Source organism: Sturnus vulgaris, chromosome 19, assembly GCF_052056855.1.
Source record: "Sturnus vulgaris isolate bStuVul1 chromosome 19, bStuVul1.hap1, whole genome shotgun sequence".
NCBI classification, from domain to species: Eukaryota; Metazoa; Chordata; class Aves; order Passeriformes; family Sturnidae; genus Sturnus; species Sturnus vulgaris.
The window spans coordinates 2,715,231-2,733,253 of record NC_142261.1 but is presented as its reverse complement, the minus strand read 5'-3'; the positions used below and the strand labels follow the sequence as shown (position 1 = coordinate 2,733,253).

General features: G+C 38.8%; 1 protein-coding gene across 2 annotated transcripts in view; it reads left to right on the top strand.

Moving 5' to 3' along the window:
* Nucleotides 1–18,023, top strand: part of ATP2A2 (ATPase sarcoplasmic/endoplasmic reticulum Ca2+ transporting 2) — a 43,963-nt gene that overhangs the window by 7,420 nt on the left and 18,520 nt on the right. For both annotated transcript variants that reach the window (XM_014874927.2, XM_088176100.1), the window contains exons 4-7: nucleotides 1,052–1,156; nucleotides 4,582–4,720; nucleotides 15,525–15,605; nucleotides 17,013–17,098. In XM_014874927.2, the coding sequence (XP_014730413.1) occupies nucleotides 1,052–1,156; nucleotides 4,582–4,720; nucleotides 15,525–15,605; nucleotides 17,013–17,098 (411 nt within the window). The remainder of the gene's footprint in view (nucleotides 1–1,051; nucleotides 1,157–4,581; nucleotides 4,721–15,524; nucleotides 15,606–17,012; nucleotides 17,099–18,023) is intronic.

Genomic DNA, 18,023 nt, shown 5'->3' with positions numbered 1-18,023 from the left:
AATTTGTTGTTGCATTGGATTCCCTTGACAGTCTGTTTCTGCTTGAGGCGTTCATGCTGCTGCTCCTTCCTTTTGCCATCCTGGAGTGTCTCACAATTGAGCAATAGCTCGGAGCAGCATGTTGGTGGAATCATGGGCTCGCTTTAGTAACAGTTTGCTCGCTGCAGTCTTGTAGTGATTCAGAGTGCTGTTGCCTGACTACCAGCCCTAATTATCTCAACACGTTGTTCCTATTTACTGTCACTTTCCAGGCTTCCTGTTGCTCAACACGTTGACGAAAACGCTCTTCCTCTCTGCTTATGTTAACTTGACTTTTCATCAGTGACTCCAGCACTCTGTAGAGGCCCTGACACATTCAAGTCAAGTGAATGACAAATGCCTAAAACTGGAGTGCACTTTTAAAACAATCTATGTGGAGCCTCTTATGCAAGTCCTCAAGTTTGATTTACCTTTTAAAATCCAATTTTGAGTTTTATCAGCTACTTGGTTTACAATCCAGCTTCAGATGCCATTCACTTAGATGCTTCAATAAGACACTAGGTGTATTTAAATAAGTAGATGCTTTTTTTTTGTATATACTCACTGAAAACTTGTAAAGCTGTTTCCATTTGTTTGGTTAAGTTACTGGTAAAGAGCAATTAATTTACTTAAAATTCAGATTCTGGCAAGGTTTTAATGTTTTAAGTAGTCAAACTAATCAATGTTCTGTTTTATACAGTAATGAAATAATTATTTCTCATTGTCATAACTGCTGTCACAACTTCTGCTTTCACTTCTGAAGCAACAGTAGCAATTGTTTCCCAGATAAATAGCTTACTCCTTTAAAAGAAGAGCGGCCTCTAAAATGAACTTTGTACTACTTTAGTAAAGATTCTTTTTCTTCTTTTCCATTGTGTTTTGCCAACTCATTCATGAATTACAAAACTACAAACTTGGTAGATTGAGGGGTTTCCAAAACTGCTGAATTCTAAGCAGTTGAAACTTAGCAGGCATAAAGTTTGCAAGGTGTCTGTGTAAATCAGGAATTTAAATCACTGTATTTCTCTTGCAGGTCCTGGCCTGGTTTGAAGAAGGTGAAGAAACAATCACAGCATTTGTAGAGCCTTTTGTAATCTTACTTATATTAGTAGCCAATGCAATTGTAGGAGTGTGGCAGGTATGCAAAGACTTTTACAGCATCAAATCACAAATGTTTTGGGATTTTATGGTTTAAGAGGAAACACTGTACCCTGTAGTGTTGGGTGTTCTTACAAAACAAGTAGGATATGTTGCTAACTTTGGATTCCTGAGAATCAGCAAACCATAAAGCTTCTCAACAGAAAGTGTTGACTTAAAGGTAAAATGAAAGCTTCAGAAGTGTTGCCAGAAAGGCAAAATGCCCATCAGTGTGTTTGGCCACACTGCTGAGCACATGAACGAGACAGGCCAGAGTAAAGCCCTGAGTTCAAGCAATAAATCAGGCCTTGCAAAGCTAAAAACAATTGGAGTGGTTTGCTTGGGTTTTTTTCCCAACTAAGGAACAGAGGATGGTGCACTCATAATCTTGTTTCTTGTTTGTTTCCTCTTGGGACAGTTGTTGTGTTTTAGTAAATTATTAATGCAGTATTAATTCTCCCTGTTCAATCACTATAGTATCTATTAAGTGTACATCCAAAGACTGCAAGTCTGTCAAAAGGCACAAGTTTCTTCTGAAAACATCTAAATACCATAAAAATTTCCTACACTGTCAGCTGTGACATTTATTTGATGGCTTTTTATAAATCATATAGACAGTAGTATCATAACATACAATAACACTTCATGAGTTGCCAAAACAAAAATGTTCATATCACTTCAGTTTGCTGATTTGATCACTTTAGACAGTGGATGTTTTGTTAGAGGGTTTTTTTCCTGCAGTTAAAAAATGTTTTAAGATTTTTTTGGTAAGTTCTTTGTATGATTGGTTGGTTTTGTTGGGTTTTTTTCTAAGGCAGGGTGCTAGTGTGACATAATTACTTGCTCTCTTAGTGCATGAGGCTTCATGCTTTAAAAAATAGCAAACTGGTCAAAATAACAAAAATTAGAGAGAAGTCCTGTTAATAGATTACAACATATTAGAGAGGACCCTGCCTGCTGGAAGAGTGGCAGTGCTGCACATTCCTGTGCTCTTCTTTGTGCTATCCCAAGTGAGCTGGCTGAAGAGTGTTCCTCAAAATTCAGTTTATAGCAGTGCCCAGCTTGCTGCCCAACCTACTCGAGCAGGTGTGCAGGGAAGAGATAATGTCGGTCAAGGGGTGACAGCAGTGCCCCCTTAAGTGACATTTTATATTCAATTCTTCATAAAGTAATTGTGCAAGAGTTAATGTTTAACTTGAAACTCTTGAGCTGCAGTTCTGCAGGCATTAATTTTAAGCATGAAATGGAAGGTAAAGCTGTCTGTGCAGTTTGAGGATTTGTCTTGTGTAATTTTTTCCCTTTTGTAAAAAATAATCAGAGGATTTTTTCAGATGTCATAATATGCAAAGAATACCTCTGAGTATATTTCTACATGCATGGAACCTCATTGTGAAAGAGTTGCTGCACAGATGAAGTGACTCATTCCCTTGTTCTAATGGGCACGGAAAATCAGCCACAGCACACGGTCCCCACCCAGAAATGTATCTGTTCCTACAGGTACCAGATGTGAGCTCTGAGTCACAGCCGAGGCTCTGCCCTCAACCTTTCCTCTCACGTGCACCTTTCCCCAGGTGCCACCTGCCAGTGCCTGCAGGATAGTCTGGCTACCATCACTTCAGGCAAACTGCATCTAAAAAGACTCATTCTAGCACGCTGAGCTGGCTGAATGAGCTGAATCATAGAATTGTTGAGGGTGGAAAAGATCTTTGAGATCGTCGAGTGACACCGTTAATCCAGCACTGCCAAGGCCACCACCAAACCATGTCCCTGAGGGCCACATGTACATCTTTTAGGTACCTGCAGGCATGGTGATTCATCCACTTTCCTGAGCAGCCTGTTTGGATGCTTGACAACCACTTCTGTGAATAAATTGCTGCTAATATCCATTCTAACTTTCTCCTGGTGCAGCTTGGATGTTTATTATTCTTCTCTTCCTTTTCTGGAGAGTGACAAGGTCCCCCCTGAGCCTTCTTTTCTCCAGGCTGAGCTCCCCCCACGTCCAGACCCTTCCCCAGTTCTCTTTCCTTTCTTGGTGATGCTCCAATCCCTCCATGTTCTTCTTGTCACAAGGGGCCCAAAACTGCCCCCAGAACTGGAGCTGCTCCCCTGTGCTGGGCACTGCTCTGATCTTCCTGGCTGCACTATTTCTGCTCCAAGCCATGTGGCATTTGCCTTCTTGGCCACCTGTGTGGTCATGTTGAATTTTTATTTCTCATTTTTGAAGGAAAAGTTTTGTTGAAGTAACATTCCTTTTGTGGGGCTTTAAGGTTTTGCCTCACAGTGATTCATAGTCCACAGAGAAGCAGTGTTGGTGTTCTAGTGCTGAGAAGCAGAATTCACCTGGTGGAATGAGGCTGGTATTACTTGCAGCTTCATGGGTCTGTGCTGGTATCTGCACTGCCAGACCCTGAGCTGTGCCATTTGTTAGTTCCTTAAGGTAGTTTTGGTAACAGTCATTTTCAACTGCACTCTTAAAGGGAACTAGTGAGTTCCTCAACATTTGAATTTCTGATGGTTTTGTTTCTGCTTTGACATGCAAGGAGGAATTTTTTATTATCTGGAAAGGCTGATGTATATTTGAAGGGCAGATGTTCTAAAAAGTCTGTGCACTCTACCATTATCTGTAATTATCGGGGCTAAATGACGTTTGTTCTTGTGAATAGGCAGGGAAATGGAAAATAAATTCTTTCTCCAAGAGCTGGAGAAGGAGCACTGATAAGCTGCTGGTTTCTGCAGTTGTTCTTTATCCAGGTGGCATCACAGCACTGATACCAATCTCTGCTAGTGCTCCGTGAGAGGACTGCAGCTGAGATAGGAAAGCTGTTGTGTTAGGGGAAATCAAAAGGTTTCCTGTGTGGGAATTCATCTGAGTTTGTAAATTGTTCAGAAATTCTGGGGAAGTTTCTAGTGTGTGCTTTAATTTCACTTCAGCATGACTTGATTTGCTGAAGTAAAGTTGATAATAAGTTGGCTTCATCATAACTTGATCCTTGACTTGTGTCAGTAAATGAAATTCAGCAGTGCTGGTCGACTCCAGGCTGAGTGTAGGCTGCTCCAGCCAACACCTACATCCACGAATCTTAATTCTGCTTAATGCTTTTTTTTAATGTTCAAAAGCATCCATATGTGACTTGGAACTCTGTGTGGCCTCCCTGCAACAGCACAGTGGATATTCTTGATGGAAAATGCTGCAGGGTTTAAATAAACAATTTCTGTGTTTTAAAGGCCAAGAAACACCTGAATTACACTCTAATGATTACCAGTCAGCAACCTCGTAAGGGGAGGGGACACAAAATAATCTGTGTGAAGAAATATAGCTGAGCTGAGTTGGTAGCATTCATATGATAATGCTTTTGAAAAATCGGATCTGACAGGCTTATTTTTCCTTGAAGGTTTTCAAAATCACACATTTTTGCTGTCTTGTAGGAAAGAAATGCTGAAAATGCTATTGAAGCTCTTAAAGAATATGAACCAGAGATGGGCAAAGTGTATCGACAGGACCGAAAAAGTGTCCAGAGGATTAAAGCAAGAGACATTGTCCCGGGTGATATCGTGGAAGTGGCAGGTAAGACCCACTTATATACACACAGGTATTAGCATATTAATGTGAAATTGTTGTGGGGCTTTGTCTTAATGATTTGAAGCCCTGGGGGGAGTTTTCAGACACTCCTAAGTTTGTGCTTCACTTAAGAACAATCTTGCTCCTGTTCATCTGTAATTACTTTAAATGTGCATTTGTACAGAGGGGATTGTTTTTCGAATTGCCACTTAGTTTAATTGGTAGGTCTAAGAGTAAAGCATTTTAATTGGAGTTGTGGTTTTAACACTTGTCACAAAATCAAAAGTTTGTTTTCTAGTATCTGGTTTCAGTGTCTTAAAACTTGTCTGCTTTTCTGTCACAAAATAGATGTTTGTTCCTGGTGTTAAAATATCTTCAGCTTCCTTATGTTTGGGAGCTCAGAGAATTTTTTTTTTTGGTCATGCTCTGTTATTTCATCTGAATGTGTTTCTCCAGCTCTTAGACTTGTAGCAGCAGTGCCTTCGAACTTGTCTTCACAAATGTCTTCTGTCCTCTCAGCAAGTATGACTGGCACGTGACTTCACTGTTTTCTCATCTTTCACAATTCTTCATTGCTTCTTTTGACAATTTGCTGCACATATCTCAAAATACATGAGCTATGCAGAGTAGAGCTCCCTGTTTCTCCTGGGTAAGCTTTTGAAGTGCCAGTCTTAAAAGCCTGGACTTTTGCCTAGAGCTTTCTAATATCTTAGTTCTGCTCTAAGAGGTGTCTTTGTTTGGAAGGAGTGCAAGAATAGAAGAGTTATATACTTCTAGCTGAAACTCCATCATTTTGGTGATAATGCCACAGTAATAACTGTTTCTCTAAACTGGGCTTGACTGTTCCTTCCCAGATAAAACTAGGTGGCTCTTGCTGAGTGTCAGGAGTGTTGCATGCTCAGATTTTGTAGGTCATTATCAGCTGTTAACTGAGTGATTTTTCCTTTGGGAGCAATGCAGGGTGTACATCAAACTTACTTTGCACTTGTGTCACTTTGATTTTAGAGGTGGTAGCTGTCTCAAGAGGAGATAAATATATACCCTTAAACTTGACTATGCTCCTGTTTTAATTAGCAGGCAAAGAGAGTGTGCACTCAGAATGAAGTTGGTGTTGGCTGCCTGCCCAGCTTCCATTCCTTGAGAAACTTAACGGTGGCTGAGCCCTGTCTCAAGCCCCTGTTCTGTGTTCAGGGTGATTCAGCTGCAAGTCCAAAATCCGAAGTGGTGATAGTGAAATGAAGGGTGAACTGTGATGCCTTGTCACTGGCTGGGCTCTGCCTCACTGCTCCTGCTCTGCAAGGGGGGGTTGTTTCTGCTGTGTCTGACGTGTCCTTTTGAGGCAAACAGAACTGTATCAATTACAGACTCTGCAGTAGATGTCTGGGCCAAATCCTTATCCTGTTTTTAAATGTCAGCAGTGGAATGGTGGTTTTGGAAGGAGTTTTCATCATGGGAATACACTCGGGTTGTGTTTTTTGGTACTTTAAAGCAGAATTGGTGGAATTGTGAGTTGATGACTGTGTTTTGCATTGGCTTGGGGTATCACTGAGGAGAAATGCTGGATTTTGATGCTCTGGCACTTTCTCCTTGATTCATTGCCATTTCAGAAGAGGTACAGATTGTGTTTTCATCTTCAGATTTAGCTTTGCCTTTATTCTGTATGAGAACACCTGTGGGATGTGTGGGCTGTTACTTACCTGCTGTATATTGTCAGTACCAATAAAATCAATTACTCTGTTTAAAAGGCCTGTGTCTGAGGGAGAGAAATGAACTGGGAATAACCAATGTGCCTGTAACACCAGGCTGCCTTTAACAAGCATAGTGTCCTCTTTATCATGGAGTTACTATTGCACTATTTTAAGATCTGTTTGTAGAGCAATGATAGTCCAGCATATGTAGAATTGATTTTTTTTTTTTTTTTTTTTTTTTTTTTTAAATAAGGACAAGCTTAAGCCAGTATGCTCATGTAGAAACCCAAAAAATATCCAAGTTTTATGACTGTCCTTTAAGATAGGTGGTCTGGCTTGTTGATGGACTGTAGAAGCTTTGCTGGGTAAAATACTCATTTAAATTTGTGGATCAAACAATACACTTAAACTACCTTAATTGAAGCTGCAGTTGATTATAATTCATGTGGATGTTTAATAGAGAAATCAGTGCTTCAGTGTAACACAACTTCTGACACTGAAATAATAAATTCTTGAAGCTAGACAATGATGAAGTTTTAATTGCAGTCAAACTGAGAAAAGCCCCAGAGCAAGTAGAGAAGAGCCAATAAATGCTGTGTGTCCCAGCATTGGTGTCAAGACCTGGAGGTGAGAGAGACTCTGTGCATGCCTGTGCCTCAAGTGCAGGAGGACTGTGATGGCCTTTGACATGGTGTTTGCAAAAAGATGGCCATGTAGGGAAGTGACAGAGCCCTTCATGCTGGGATACATATCTGGCTGTGGAATTCCTGGCAAAGTGCCAATGACATTTGTGTGTCCAGGCAAATATCTTTCAACCAAGTGACATCAAGAACCAGGTGATTGGTTTCTCCCCTGTGCTGATAACTAATAGTGAACGAATTTCTACAAGTCATCCCTTGCAAAATAGTTGTATTTAATGCTGTGGCAGCTTTGCTAATTTGAAGTAGCTGTGTGTGGGTCTGACACAGAGATAATTTCATTGTAGGAATTGTTAGATTGCTGTTGATACATGCAGACATGAATTTCATAGCTGCATGCTGTTAGGAAGATATTCCTCCATGTTCACTTCAGTGGAGATGGTGGAAAAGGTACTGTACAATGAACAGGAGCTGTTGGGGATGTTGGGGTCACAGATTTGGGATATGTGCCTTACATTTGCTTGCAGACCTGTGGTGGGCATGGTTCTCAGAGCTGTAGTGTGTGATGGTTACTAAGCTACAGAGTTTTTCTTAGAATTGATGTAGTGACAAACATCCAGATGCTGTCCTCACATGGCTTTTCAGTTTGCCTGCCTTTAAATGGATTATCATGTTGTTGTAGAAGCTGGAGTTAATTAGAGGGTACACTCTAAACTTGTAACCAGGGGCTATCTTAATAAATTAGATATACTTTGGTTTAGTTGAGATTTTTGTTTGCTGGGTAAAGTAACTTTTTAAAGAGAAATTTAGGATAGCATGGCCCTACTTCTTACAAGTTTTATATGAAGTTCAAAAATAAACTGAAAGATTGGGATAAACTGGTTGTAAATCATGTATTTTTTAATAGAAGCACATTTGGGAACAGAAATGACCTTTGTTTGCTTCCGCTGTATTTTCCTGTCTAAAGTTTTCTGGAGTAGATACAGTGTATCTGAGTTTCTGTAATTTAATAAATGAAAGTTCAATAGTTGCAGTCAGTAAATGACCAAAGCACAGCCACAGTAGTTCCTCTTTTCCCTGAATTTCTGAAGGATGGTTCTTGTCATCTGTTACTGTATCTGTAAGTACTCAGTGTGCTCAAAATACACACAGAGTTGCCAGAAGCTGGTGCTTATTAAATTAGTGTATAGTCCAGAAAACTTACGTTTTATACCTGGCACAGAGTAGGCAAGAACTACTTTGGGGCTTTTGATTCCTACAGCAGAGCATTTCAGGACTCTTGGGTGCCTTATAATAAAAGAAAGACGAAATTTGGGATGAAGGAAGATTCTTGATGTGAATTATGTCAAACTCCCATGTGGTTGTGAAGAGCTTCAGGTTCTCCCTGGTAGTACAAATAAAAACATAAATGTTGAAGGTCTTATTCCAAAACATCTGGGTCCTTGTGCCTGTGTTACTTTTCTAACGACTAGGATTGATTTTCAGACTCAGTGCTAGAGATGCAGGTTTACTTTTCCTGGGAAAGTATTGAGATTAGAAAAAATGAAGAAAAGGATGGAGGAAGGCTTAAGGCCAGAGCAGAGACCTGCTGGAGGCTGTCCTAAAGCAAACTGCTGAGATCTCTTGGTGGGGAAAATGAATTGAATGCAAATATTTCCTTACCAGGTGCAAACTGTTGGGTCTGGGTTTTAAAGCATATATTTTGCCTTTTTTCCTAAAGTACTACTTTTGAACCAGAAAAGAAAGGAGAGTAAGATCAGTGGTTAATAAATATATGTACAAGTAGTGCATAAATCTGTGAGCTTCAGTGAGCATTGTGGCCAACACATCAGAGGCAGCTTGGGGATAACCAGACAGTCCAAACTCCATTGCAGACTTCACTGGAGTGAAGGTTCAACTCGGGGCACTGCCTAAACTTGTGTCACTTTTAACACACATTTAAAATATTGCAAAACACGTTTCCAATTTTTACCTCAATTCTTGTAGCATTTTCTTTCAGAGTTACCAAACTGTTTGGTAAAAATAGCAAAACTAAACTGGCTTAGTTGCTTGGAAATTAAGAACATACCTGATATTTTATATATTGACAGAACTGATACTGAGTGAGTTTTATTATAAGCACAACTAGTACTGAATAAAAAGCTTGAACTCTAAGATAATGTTCAGTTGTGAATGTATTACTCTGGCAAAGGAAATTTTTTATTTTTTTTAAGGCTAAAGAAAACTTACACTTGAAACTTTGCTGCACTTCCAGAATTCTGGCTCTTGGTTCTTCTGTTACCCAAAGCAGCATAACTTGGAAACAGGACTTCAGCTTTGGTGTGAAGATACTGTTTTTCTCTACCTGACCTGGCTTATGTTGAAGCTTAACTTACCAGTCTGTTCTTTCTGCTATTAGATATTTTTATAGGCTGATCACAAGAGTTTTCCATCTAGTAGCCAGTGGTATAAATAGATCCACTAATTAAAAGCTAGAACTAGACAAATGTGGTTTAGAAATGAGTGCAGACTTAGAAGCAGGGTCCCTGTCCATCAGCACATGTTATTTAATGTTCTGGTGCCCTCTTCAGAGAGAATGACAAGTCTGTTTTTAGAGAATGAAAAGAAACAAGTTAGGAAAAACTCGAGTCTTGTGTACTGTTTAACACAGTATCTCCATTTTTCTCAACCCTCAGTTTTGACCTGGAAATATTTTGCTCCCAGAAAGCAAAGCTTTTTCTGTCCTTTTGCCTTTCCTTGATAAGAAAACAATATTTATGTGTTTAAATTTTTTTTTAACCTCCACCCTGAGCAGTTCCTGGGTTAGGATACTCACACCTTGCCTACACTGCACAGTAAGCTCTGGGGATATTTTCTGTCTGTCCAGAGTGCAGAAGGTGGATGATAGAGGCTGTTATGTGCACATTATCTAATGCAAAGAATGAATTTAAATGTATTGTTCTGTCACCTTGTTAGTGAAAGTCAGTGCTGTTTTACTACTATGGTTACAACTGTTGGACCTTTGCTGGTGTAATCTGTCTAGCTGGAAAATAAAATTTACCTTCCTGGTTTGGAGTGGAAACTCAGACTTAAAATATGGTTCATAATCCCTCTTCTAATTTTGACACGTTGACATTCTTGGCCTTGTATGAAAGTGTAGATGGACTCAATTATGTTCCTGTTTTGTAGAGCTTCTGATTTTTGGTACCATTTTATTATGCCCTGTTCAGGAAGTGTTAAATACTTAAAACCTGTTGCTGAGGAAGAAAAATTATTGCCTGATGGTCTGAGGAAATCAAGCACAATAGGAAGATGAGATTGTGTACAAGGGGGAAGAGAAGCTAAGCTGAGCTTATGTTAAGGAAGTTTAATACAAAAACCAGTTCAGCTGGAGCAGCTCTACCTCTAAATAAAAGCAAACCATTCTGTTCAGGTGTGAGCTTTAAATATTACTGTGTCCAGCAATAATCAATTCAACACTCAGAAAATCCTCAATTCTGTTGAGTGAAGTGTGTAACATCCCTTATCTGTTATTCTAAATCTATTAATTTTAATTCTTTAACTGAGTTCTTCAGTTCTTCATGTAGGAATTTTCAGTTGCCTCAGTTTATTAGTCAATATTCATGCAATGGTGTGTGCTCTAATTTAGAGGATAAACTTTTGGGTGAGAGAGGGGACTGAAATGACTGACTCCTAAAGACACTAAACATCTCACTAGGAAAAGTGGTTTAAGTAACTGTACCAGGAATATGTCATGTTAAACCAGAAAGAATTAATATTTACTTCTTTTCCCTGGGATGGTAAAACCCTGTGTGTTTTCACTCAGATGTTCTAATAGCAGTGTGGTAGGTTATATCTGCTAAACATGATAGTATTTCTACTCAAGAAATACTGGATTAAAATGCTGAATGCTAAAATTAAAACATCCTAATAAAGCAGGAGAAAGACCATGGTGTCTTAAAACACAAAATAATGAACTTGTCAACGATGAACCTTAATATATTAAGACTTTTTTTGTTCTCTTCATTTGGTGGTTGGGTAATTGGTTTGGGGATGGTTTTTACTCAGTTTCAGGAACTGTTTCTGTTCATAAACTGCTAAACTATAGGATAATTAGAGCTGCACTGATAATCTTTATTACAAAAGTCCAGTTCCAACCCCCAGCATGCTGATAGCAGATCCAGGGTGACACTGGCTTTGGTTAATGATAAACATAAATAATGAAGTGTGAGACACATATTGTGTGTGAACAGCTCCTCTGACTTCTACAGGAAGAATTACTTTCATTTGTTGTGATCACAAAGAGGGACTTTCTGCAAACAGCTCATTCTCTTTGCTAAGAAGAGGAATTGTTCTTGTAACACATTAATATAAAAAAAGAAGCAAAACTTTTCACTTTTTATAATGTACCTGCCTGTAAACCTGAACAAGTCTTCAGGAGTGCGGGGTCAGAGTTAACAGAGCTGATATTGGTGTTCAAAGTACACCTTTCAAGCAGTAGTTTTGTTCTGAGGACTGTTCTGTAGTGGCTTTTTGGGGTACAGTTAATGTTGCTTCCTGAGCCCACTGTCACCAGCAGTTTTGGTTAGAAAATCTGGAATATGGATCTCAATAGACTATATTGAGATGTGGTCTAATAATTCGAGATTTGAAAGGTGAGTATGGTCCTGTTGTAGTCTAAGGTTCTTTGTTATTACCCAGAAGTAACTAAAAATACAAGGGACTAAAATCCACTCAGCTTTAATAGTTATTTTCCCTCCACCTTCATTGTTCATAGAATGTGTCCCATCACTTCTGCCCATCTTCCTGGGCTGCTTAAAGCACAGACTGCCATAGCCTGCAAAATTAATATTGGATTTTGGCCCTAGAGGTTTCCCAGGGAATGTCTCAAAGCATTGTCTGACAGAGTTCTGAAATCAAATACTTAATTTTATTGCTGTGCTGGAAACTGGGAAAGTATTGAGAGGGATATCAGTGCTCAAATGACACAGCCAGGAAATGAGTTGATCATTTCACTGAGGACTTGGTCAGTTCCAAGAATAAAATTTGGACTCGGATTCCTCGATACATTCTGTACTTGAAGTCGATTTTGGGACAAGTCTGTGAGAAGCAGGGTTGGACTGTGTAAAAATCAAATATATTATATATATATATATATATATATATATATATATATATATATATATATATATCAGTGATTGTTCATTGGAGGGAACTTGACCCATAACACTGCCCCAGCACTGGGAGCAGGAAGGGCTGGGGAGCTTTGAACTCGAGAAGAAAGGCTGGAATGTTGGATGTAATGAGTGGGAATTTTGGAAGGTAGCACTGCTGGTTAGGTGGCTGAAGAACCCGGTATTTGAAAGTACTAAATTATCCCCGTTTACAGTGAAAAAATGTGGCTTCTTTAAAGCAATTGACATAAACTTTAAATTCTTATTGCAACAAAGTACTGCTCCAGTTTCTACCAGGAGTAGAAATTGTAAATTGTCTATTTCAGTGTAAATTCATGCACAGTTAAATAAAATGGATATTTATCTTTTTTAACCCCCTGTTGTGTCCAGGTTGGTTTTAAACAGACTCATTGTGTGCTCAAGCTCAGCATTGAAATTCTAAAATTCTGTGCATGAATAAAAGGATTCTGTGGGTAAAGCTGTAATGATTCAAACCAAACCCTTCTGTCCCTCCTCCAAACAGCAGTCAGTGCTGTAGTTAGTGGGGCTGTTTTAATCACTAGTTATGTATTTGGTACATTATGTTTCAGAGCACATACCTGGGCAGTTTTGAAAGCAGCTTATTTTATTTCTTCAGAGCTGTTGTGGAAATCAAGGGACTATTTAGGATTAAAAACTTAGGTTGAAATAATGGATGAAAATATTTCTTCAACTGACTTTTTATTTTAGATGTCAGACTGTGGAATTATATCATTTGCTGTAGCAGCTCTGTGCTGAGCAACACAAATACATAATCACTTTCTCAGTTTTTTTCAAGCCTTGGTATTACTTCCATTGGTTCTGTGGACTGAATTATATGAATTCTAAAAAGCCTCCAAAAAACCAACAACCTCCCCATTTTTTTTCTGCTGTTTTAAAATTTATGTTAAGAAAACCTTGTTTTTGTAGATGAGATCTGTAGTACACTGCTGTAAATTTCCTGTGGTTCCTCTGCCATAGGATGACTTCCTATTCAGTTTCAGTTGTGCTCTTGAAAGTATATTCAAGACTATAAATGACTTGGTCTCATAGTTGTTATTTTGCAAAGAGCTGTTTAAAATGTCTCTGTAATTGACCCTGACATACAGCTTTCCTGCCTGTTGGAAATGCCTTGAATATTTTACTACACCCTTCCCAGTCAGAGAGGGTGAGTGAATAATGTGTCTTACCTTCAATCGTTGAGATAAATTTATAAAGCTGTGCTGTCATAATAAATTTAACACTTCAGTTCTGGTGATTCAGACAATTGATAACAACAGTAGTAGTTTTCATGGAAATATTGATTTTTGAATATCAACACTCTGTTAGAGGGGTCTCTCCAGGTATTTAAATCTTGTGAATATTGAGTTTGGACAACTTGGAGCAGTTCAGAAGCAGGTTAGAAAATCACTTGTGAACTTTGCCGTATGTTCTGTCCAGTTATTTGAAGTTTTAAGATTGCTTTTTCTAACAGCTTTTTTGTGTGTTCTGCATCTTCACCAGTGTTGCCAGACCCCTCAGCACTTTGCTCTGAGGGCTTGGCCTGTCCAGCCATATCTGAAAAGCAGCTGCTACTGTGTGTCTGCAAATAACCCTCCTCAGGACACCAGGGGAGAAATTGAATAGTTTTGCCTTTTTTGGCCTAGGTCACCGTTTGTCTAAGGCTATTTTCTCTTGCTGCTCAAGGGCATTGTGGCTTAAATTAGTATTCACATGGTATAATGACACATTTGTGGCTGTTTTTTTATCCCTTCGTGTGCACATGCTCACAAAAGCACACATCTAACTCTACAGGCAGAACTGTACAATCTTTTGCTGGTTTTAGTGGTTGGACTTACTCTGGATTTACAGAAAGTCACATGGTGCAAGCTTTCCTGATGTTTCAAGTAGCACTTCATTCTCCTCTTCAGGGTTTTGTTCCACAGTTTTCCACTCCAGGGTGTGAGGGATTGGATGAGCCAAGGCTGTGACACCACTGTAGAGTTTTTCATGATATTATTTCTTAATGTGTATTATTGCTGCTGATTGCATAAGCAGTTCCTGCAGGAATTGCAGCTTATTTTAATTTCACTGCAGGGACACAGATTGCACCTACTGAAAAGATCAGATGTCTTTAGTTAGTTATTCTCCCTTCTTTATTTCTTTGCATTATTGTATAATAATATTGCTGACACTTGAATGCTTGTGGTGTTAAATTACATGAGGAGTGTTCAATCATGTGTTAATTAGCAATATTGACATGCAGAATGTAGAACCCCTCCATGTGAATCAGAAATGTGCCTCATTAATATGCTTTAGCAAGTCAATTTGCATGAAGTCGTTTATTTGCAGTAGGCACAAAATGGTAGAGCTTTAGGTTTTTACTTAAGAACTAGGAAAAGCTGGGTAAGAGGAAGTAGGGAGAATAATTAATTTTGAGATATTAGGCATGCTAGAGCTCAACTGACAACTGGATTTATCATTGCCATTTTTAGGAGTGTGGTGTTAACTTTTATCATCTGCTGCCTTGGTGTCTCAAGCACTTGTTAGTGGATGTTTTGTTGTTTGTGGGTTGTTTGTTTTATTATTTTCTTTCTTCAGTGTTGTCTTTTGCAAAGTAGAATGTGCATGACAAGATAAACACAACAGAGATCTGTGAAAATTGTAACTGGGATATGGATTGTGGTTATTTAATAGAGCAGCATTACTGGAAAATAAAGCTACTGTGTGATCTGAGGTTAACTTCCAACTCTGAAACATCTGGCAGAATTCAAAGTATAACATTACAAGAGCATATTTGCAGAAGCACGTTATTCTCACAATTGGTGCCAAAGAAAAGGAAAATACAATCTCTTTTAGTTTTCTAAATAAATAAATGTGGATAATGTGATCTTTGGAGAGCAGAAGACTCACTTTGAGCATAGAGAAAACAACTGAAAGACTCTGCAGGACCAGTTGTTCTGAAAAGGGAGTTCAGATTCACCTTAGCTACGGGTTTTGGTTGTTTATAAATATGCCTTCTGAAATTGATACCTTGCTCTTGAGAATGTTTTGCCTTTGCTTTCAAGTGGCCGTGTGGTTAGAAAAACAATCCAGTGATTTACAGCTCCTTTCTTGGAGGTTAGGTAGGGGCAAGTCCAAATTGCCAAAGTGTATTGGATACTCAGAAATTGGGAGTATTGCAAGTCACAGAAGCAGCAATAAGCTGCTGGTGATCTCAGTCATTGTGCAGTTACTGGAAAGTCATTTTTTCTGGCTGATGGAGGTGAGGGACACTTGGTCAGTAATCTCTCAAACAGCAAAGTTCTGACTTTGTCTTGTCATTTCTTTGTAGTTGGAGACAAGGTTCCCGCTGATATAAGAATTACTTCTATCAAATCTACAACTCTAAGGGTAGACCAGTCAATCCTCACAGGTACAGTTTCTGTGACTTTTATGTAATTAAGTGCATAATTGAAAGTGCCTTTTCACCATTTATTTGCAATGATCCATTAGAAACAAGCCTGCAGCTATTGAAGTTCTCTGCATTCAAGTGCAGTAAATTTCTGATCTGGTAACTTCTAGAGTGGCTGAATGTGTTGCTTCATCATTGGCTTTGTTTTCCCTTTAGTGGGATGAACATTCTTAATGAGTCTTGTAATGCTGTTTTGGTCTTCCCTTTTCCCCAACAGACACGAGCAATTTGTGGAAAACTAAAATTTAAAAAAAAAAAAAAAATTCCTCTTCTAGTTCACAGAGTCTTCTAGATTTGAACATGGTGTCACCATCCAATATGAAAGTATGTAAATCTTACTAAATGTCTTCTGCAACAAGGGAGAACAACTTTTGCAATGCTGGCAGCTTTTAAGCTGCTGCCACTCAAGACTCAGTGCACTCGAGCCTTATTTGCTCAAATTCTGTGCACACACATTCGTGTGTTTTCTGGTACCAGCCCTCAAATGCAGGAGCTATTTTTAGAGCCCTTTTCAGATTTGTTGAAAACAAAACAAAGTAGCAGCACTTCTGAATATAGGAAAGAAGCTGGGAATCAACCAAGCATGCTACAACAGTTTTCTTTCAGCTGGAACATGGAGATCTGTCTGCCTGTTTTGGTAGCATAAATTAATGTTAACTAGCTCTGAATTTTAAAACAGTAAAGTATTCATAGGAATGCTATTTTTCATCCTTGAATCTGCCTTGAAACAGGCTCCAGAGTTTCTCACCACAGATCCTGAATAGTACAAGACTGATCAAGCTTTCCTTATGTTTAGCATAAGAAAATGGATGCACTCCATGTCTGTAAAGCTGTTGGAATAAGTAGAAATAACCCATCAGAATTCTGTAAAAAGAGACTTTTCCTTGCATTTAAGTAACAGAATTCTTGTTTTAAAGGAAGCTTTTGCTGTTTTCAGCCAAGTTGATGCTTAAGTCTCCTGTCTGATAAAATAGGACTGAAGTCTGAGATGCTGCTCAACAAAATCCTTTTAAAAGGAGGAAGCTTTGGTTCTCTTGAGCTTACACGAATGAGTGTAACTCAGTTACTGAAGCTGAGAGCACCACCTTGTGAAATCTGGTGTAGCAGTGAATATCTGCTTTTAAAGAAAAGGAACCTTCCTATACCTGTGTGACATCCTTGTAGAAACTAATACAGAATTTTTGCTAAAAGCCAGACATTCCATTTTCTTGGCCAACCAAAATATTTCCTGTTTCACTTCACCAATTAAGATCATTTGAGGAAAGAATTTTGACATCCTAAAAATTTCAGAGCTGAAGATTATAACTTTTTGATTGCCTCAGGACTCCAAATACAAAATCTCTTTTAAGACTATTATCTTTATTTTAGGTGAATCTGTGTCTGTTATTAAGCACACAGACCCTGTGCCTGATCCTCGTGCTGTAAATCAGGACAAGAAGAACATGCTCTTTTCTGTAAGTAGTTTGTTTTGAGGTTTTCAAAACATTTATGAAATAACTCTGAAGCTGATAAAATGTGCAAAGCTTCAGGTCTTTCTTCAGAAACTGCATGACTTTGCTATGTTCTCTGTACATATCTCTGTGTCTCCATACACATTGAGCCAAATGCATTAAAAATTAGAATTAACTTTTAATAAAACCTGTCCTCAAGGGAAGATGGCTGGATGAAACCAGCCTATATGAGGAAAATTATTTTTGTCTTTCACAAGGAAGTCTTGGAGAGTGGAGCACACACACTTTTAGTGTTTCTGCAGTAATTTCCTAAAGTAATAGTTCTTCAGCATGATAAGAGACAACACAAACTGTGTTGTTGTGTAGGTAAAATTGAGAATTGGCTTTCTGTATAGGAATGAGACAGTTCATTCAAATTTATTTGAAGGAAAGATGAAGTATCTTTCAGATAAGAAAATAACTGTTTGCTGGCAGGCAGCTTAGTTTTACTGTTCCTTTCCATGTTAAATAAGTTCACACAGGGAGCCCCAGAGAACACATCTATTACTCATAGTAAATAACATTAAATATGACAAAATAGAGCCCTAAGTGAAAAAAGAGAGGTAAAACAAATTCAGTATTCCAGCTGAAATTTCTACTGCTTGCTCAGCAGCTGGATTTGGCTGTGGTGCTTGTGAGAGATCAATACTGACTCGTTTTGAGCCTGTTCTGGGAGCAGAAATGCCACCCTGGAGTGTTCCCTTACAGACACAGGCAGTGTCATCCTCTTTACCCTTTCCCTGTCCTGGCTGAAGCACAGTCTGCACTTGGATGAGGTGGTTTGCTTCGAGGGGGTTTTGCGGTGTTCAATTAAAAACCAAACAAAGGAGACTCACCCACAGAACCTGTTTGTAGACTGACTCCAAGCTTTCCCTTCTCTTCCTTTACC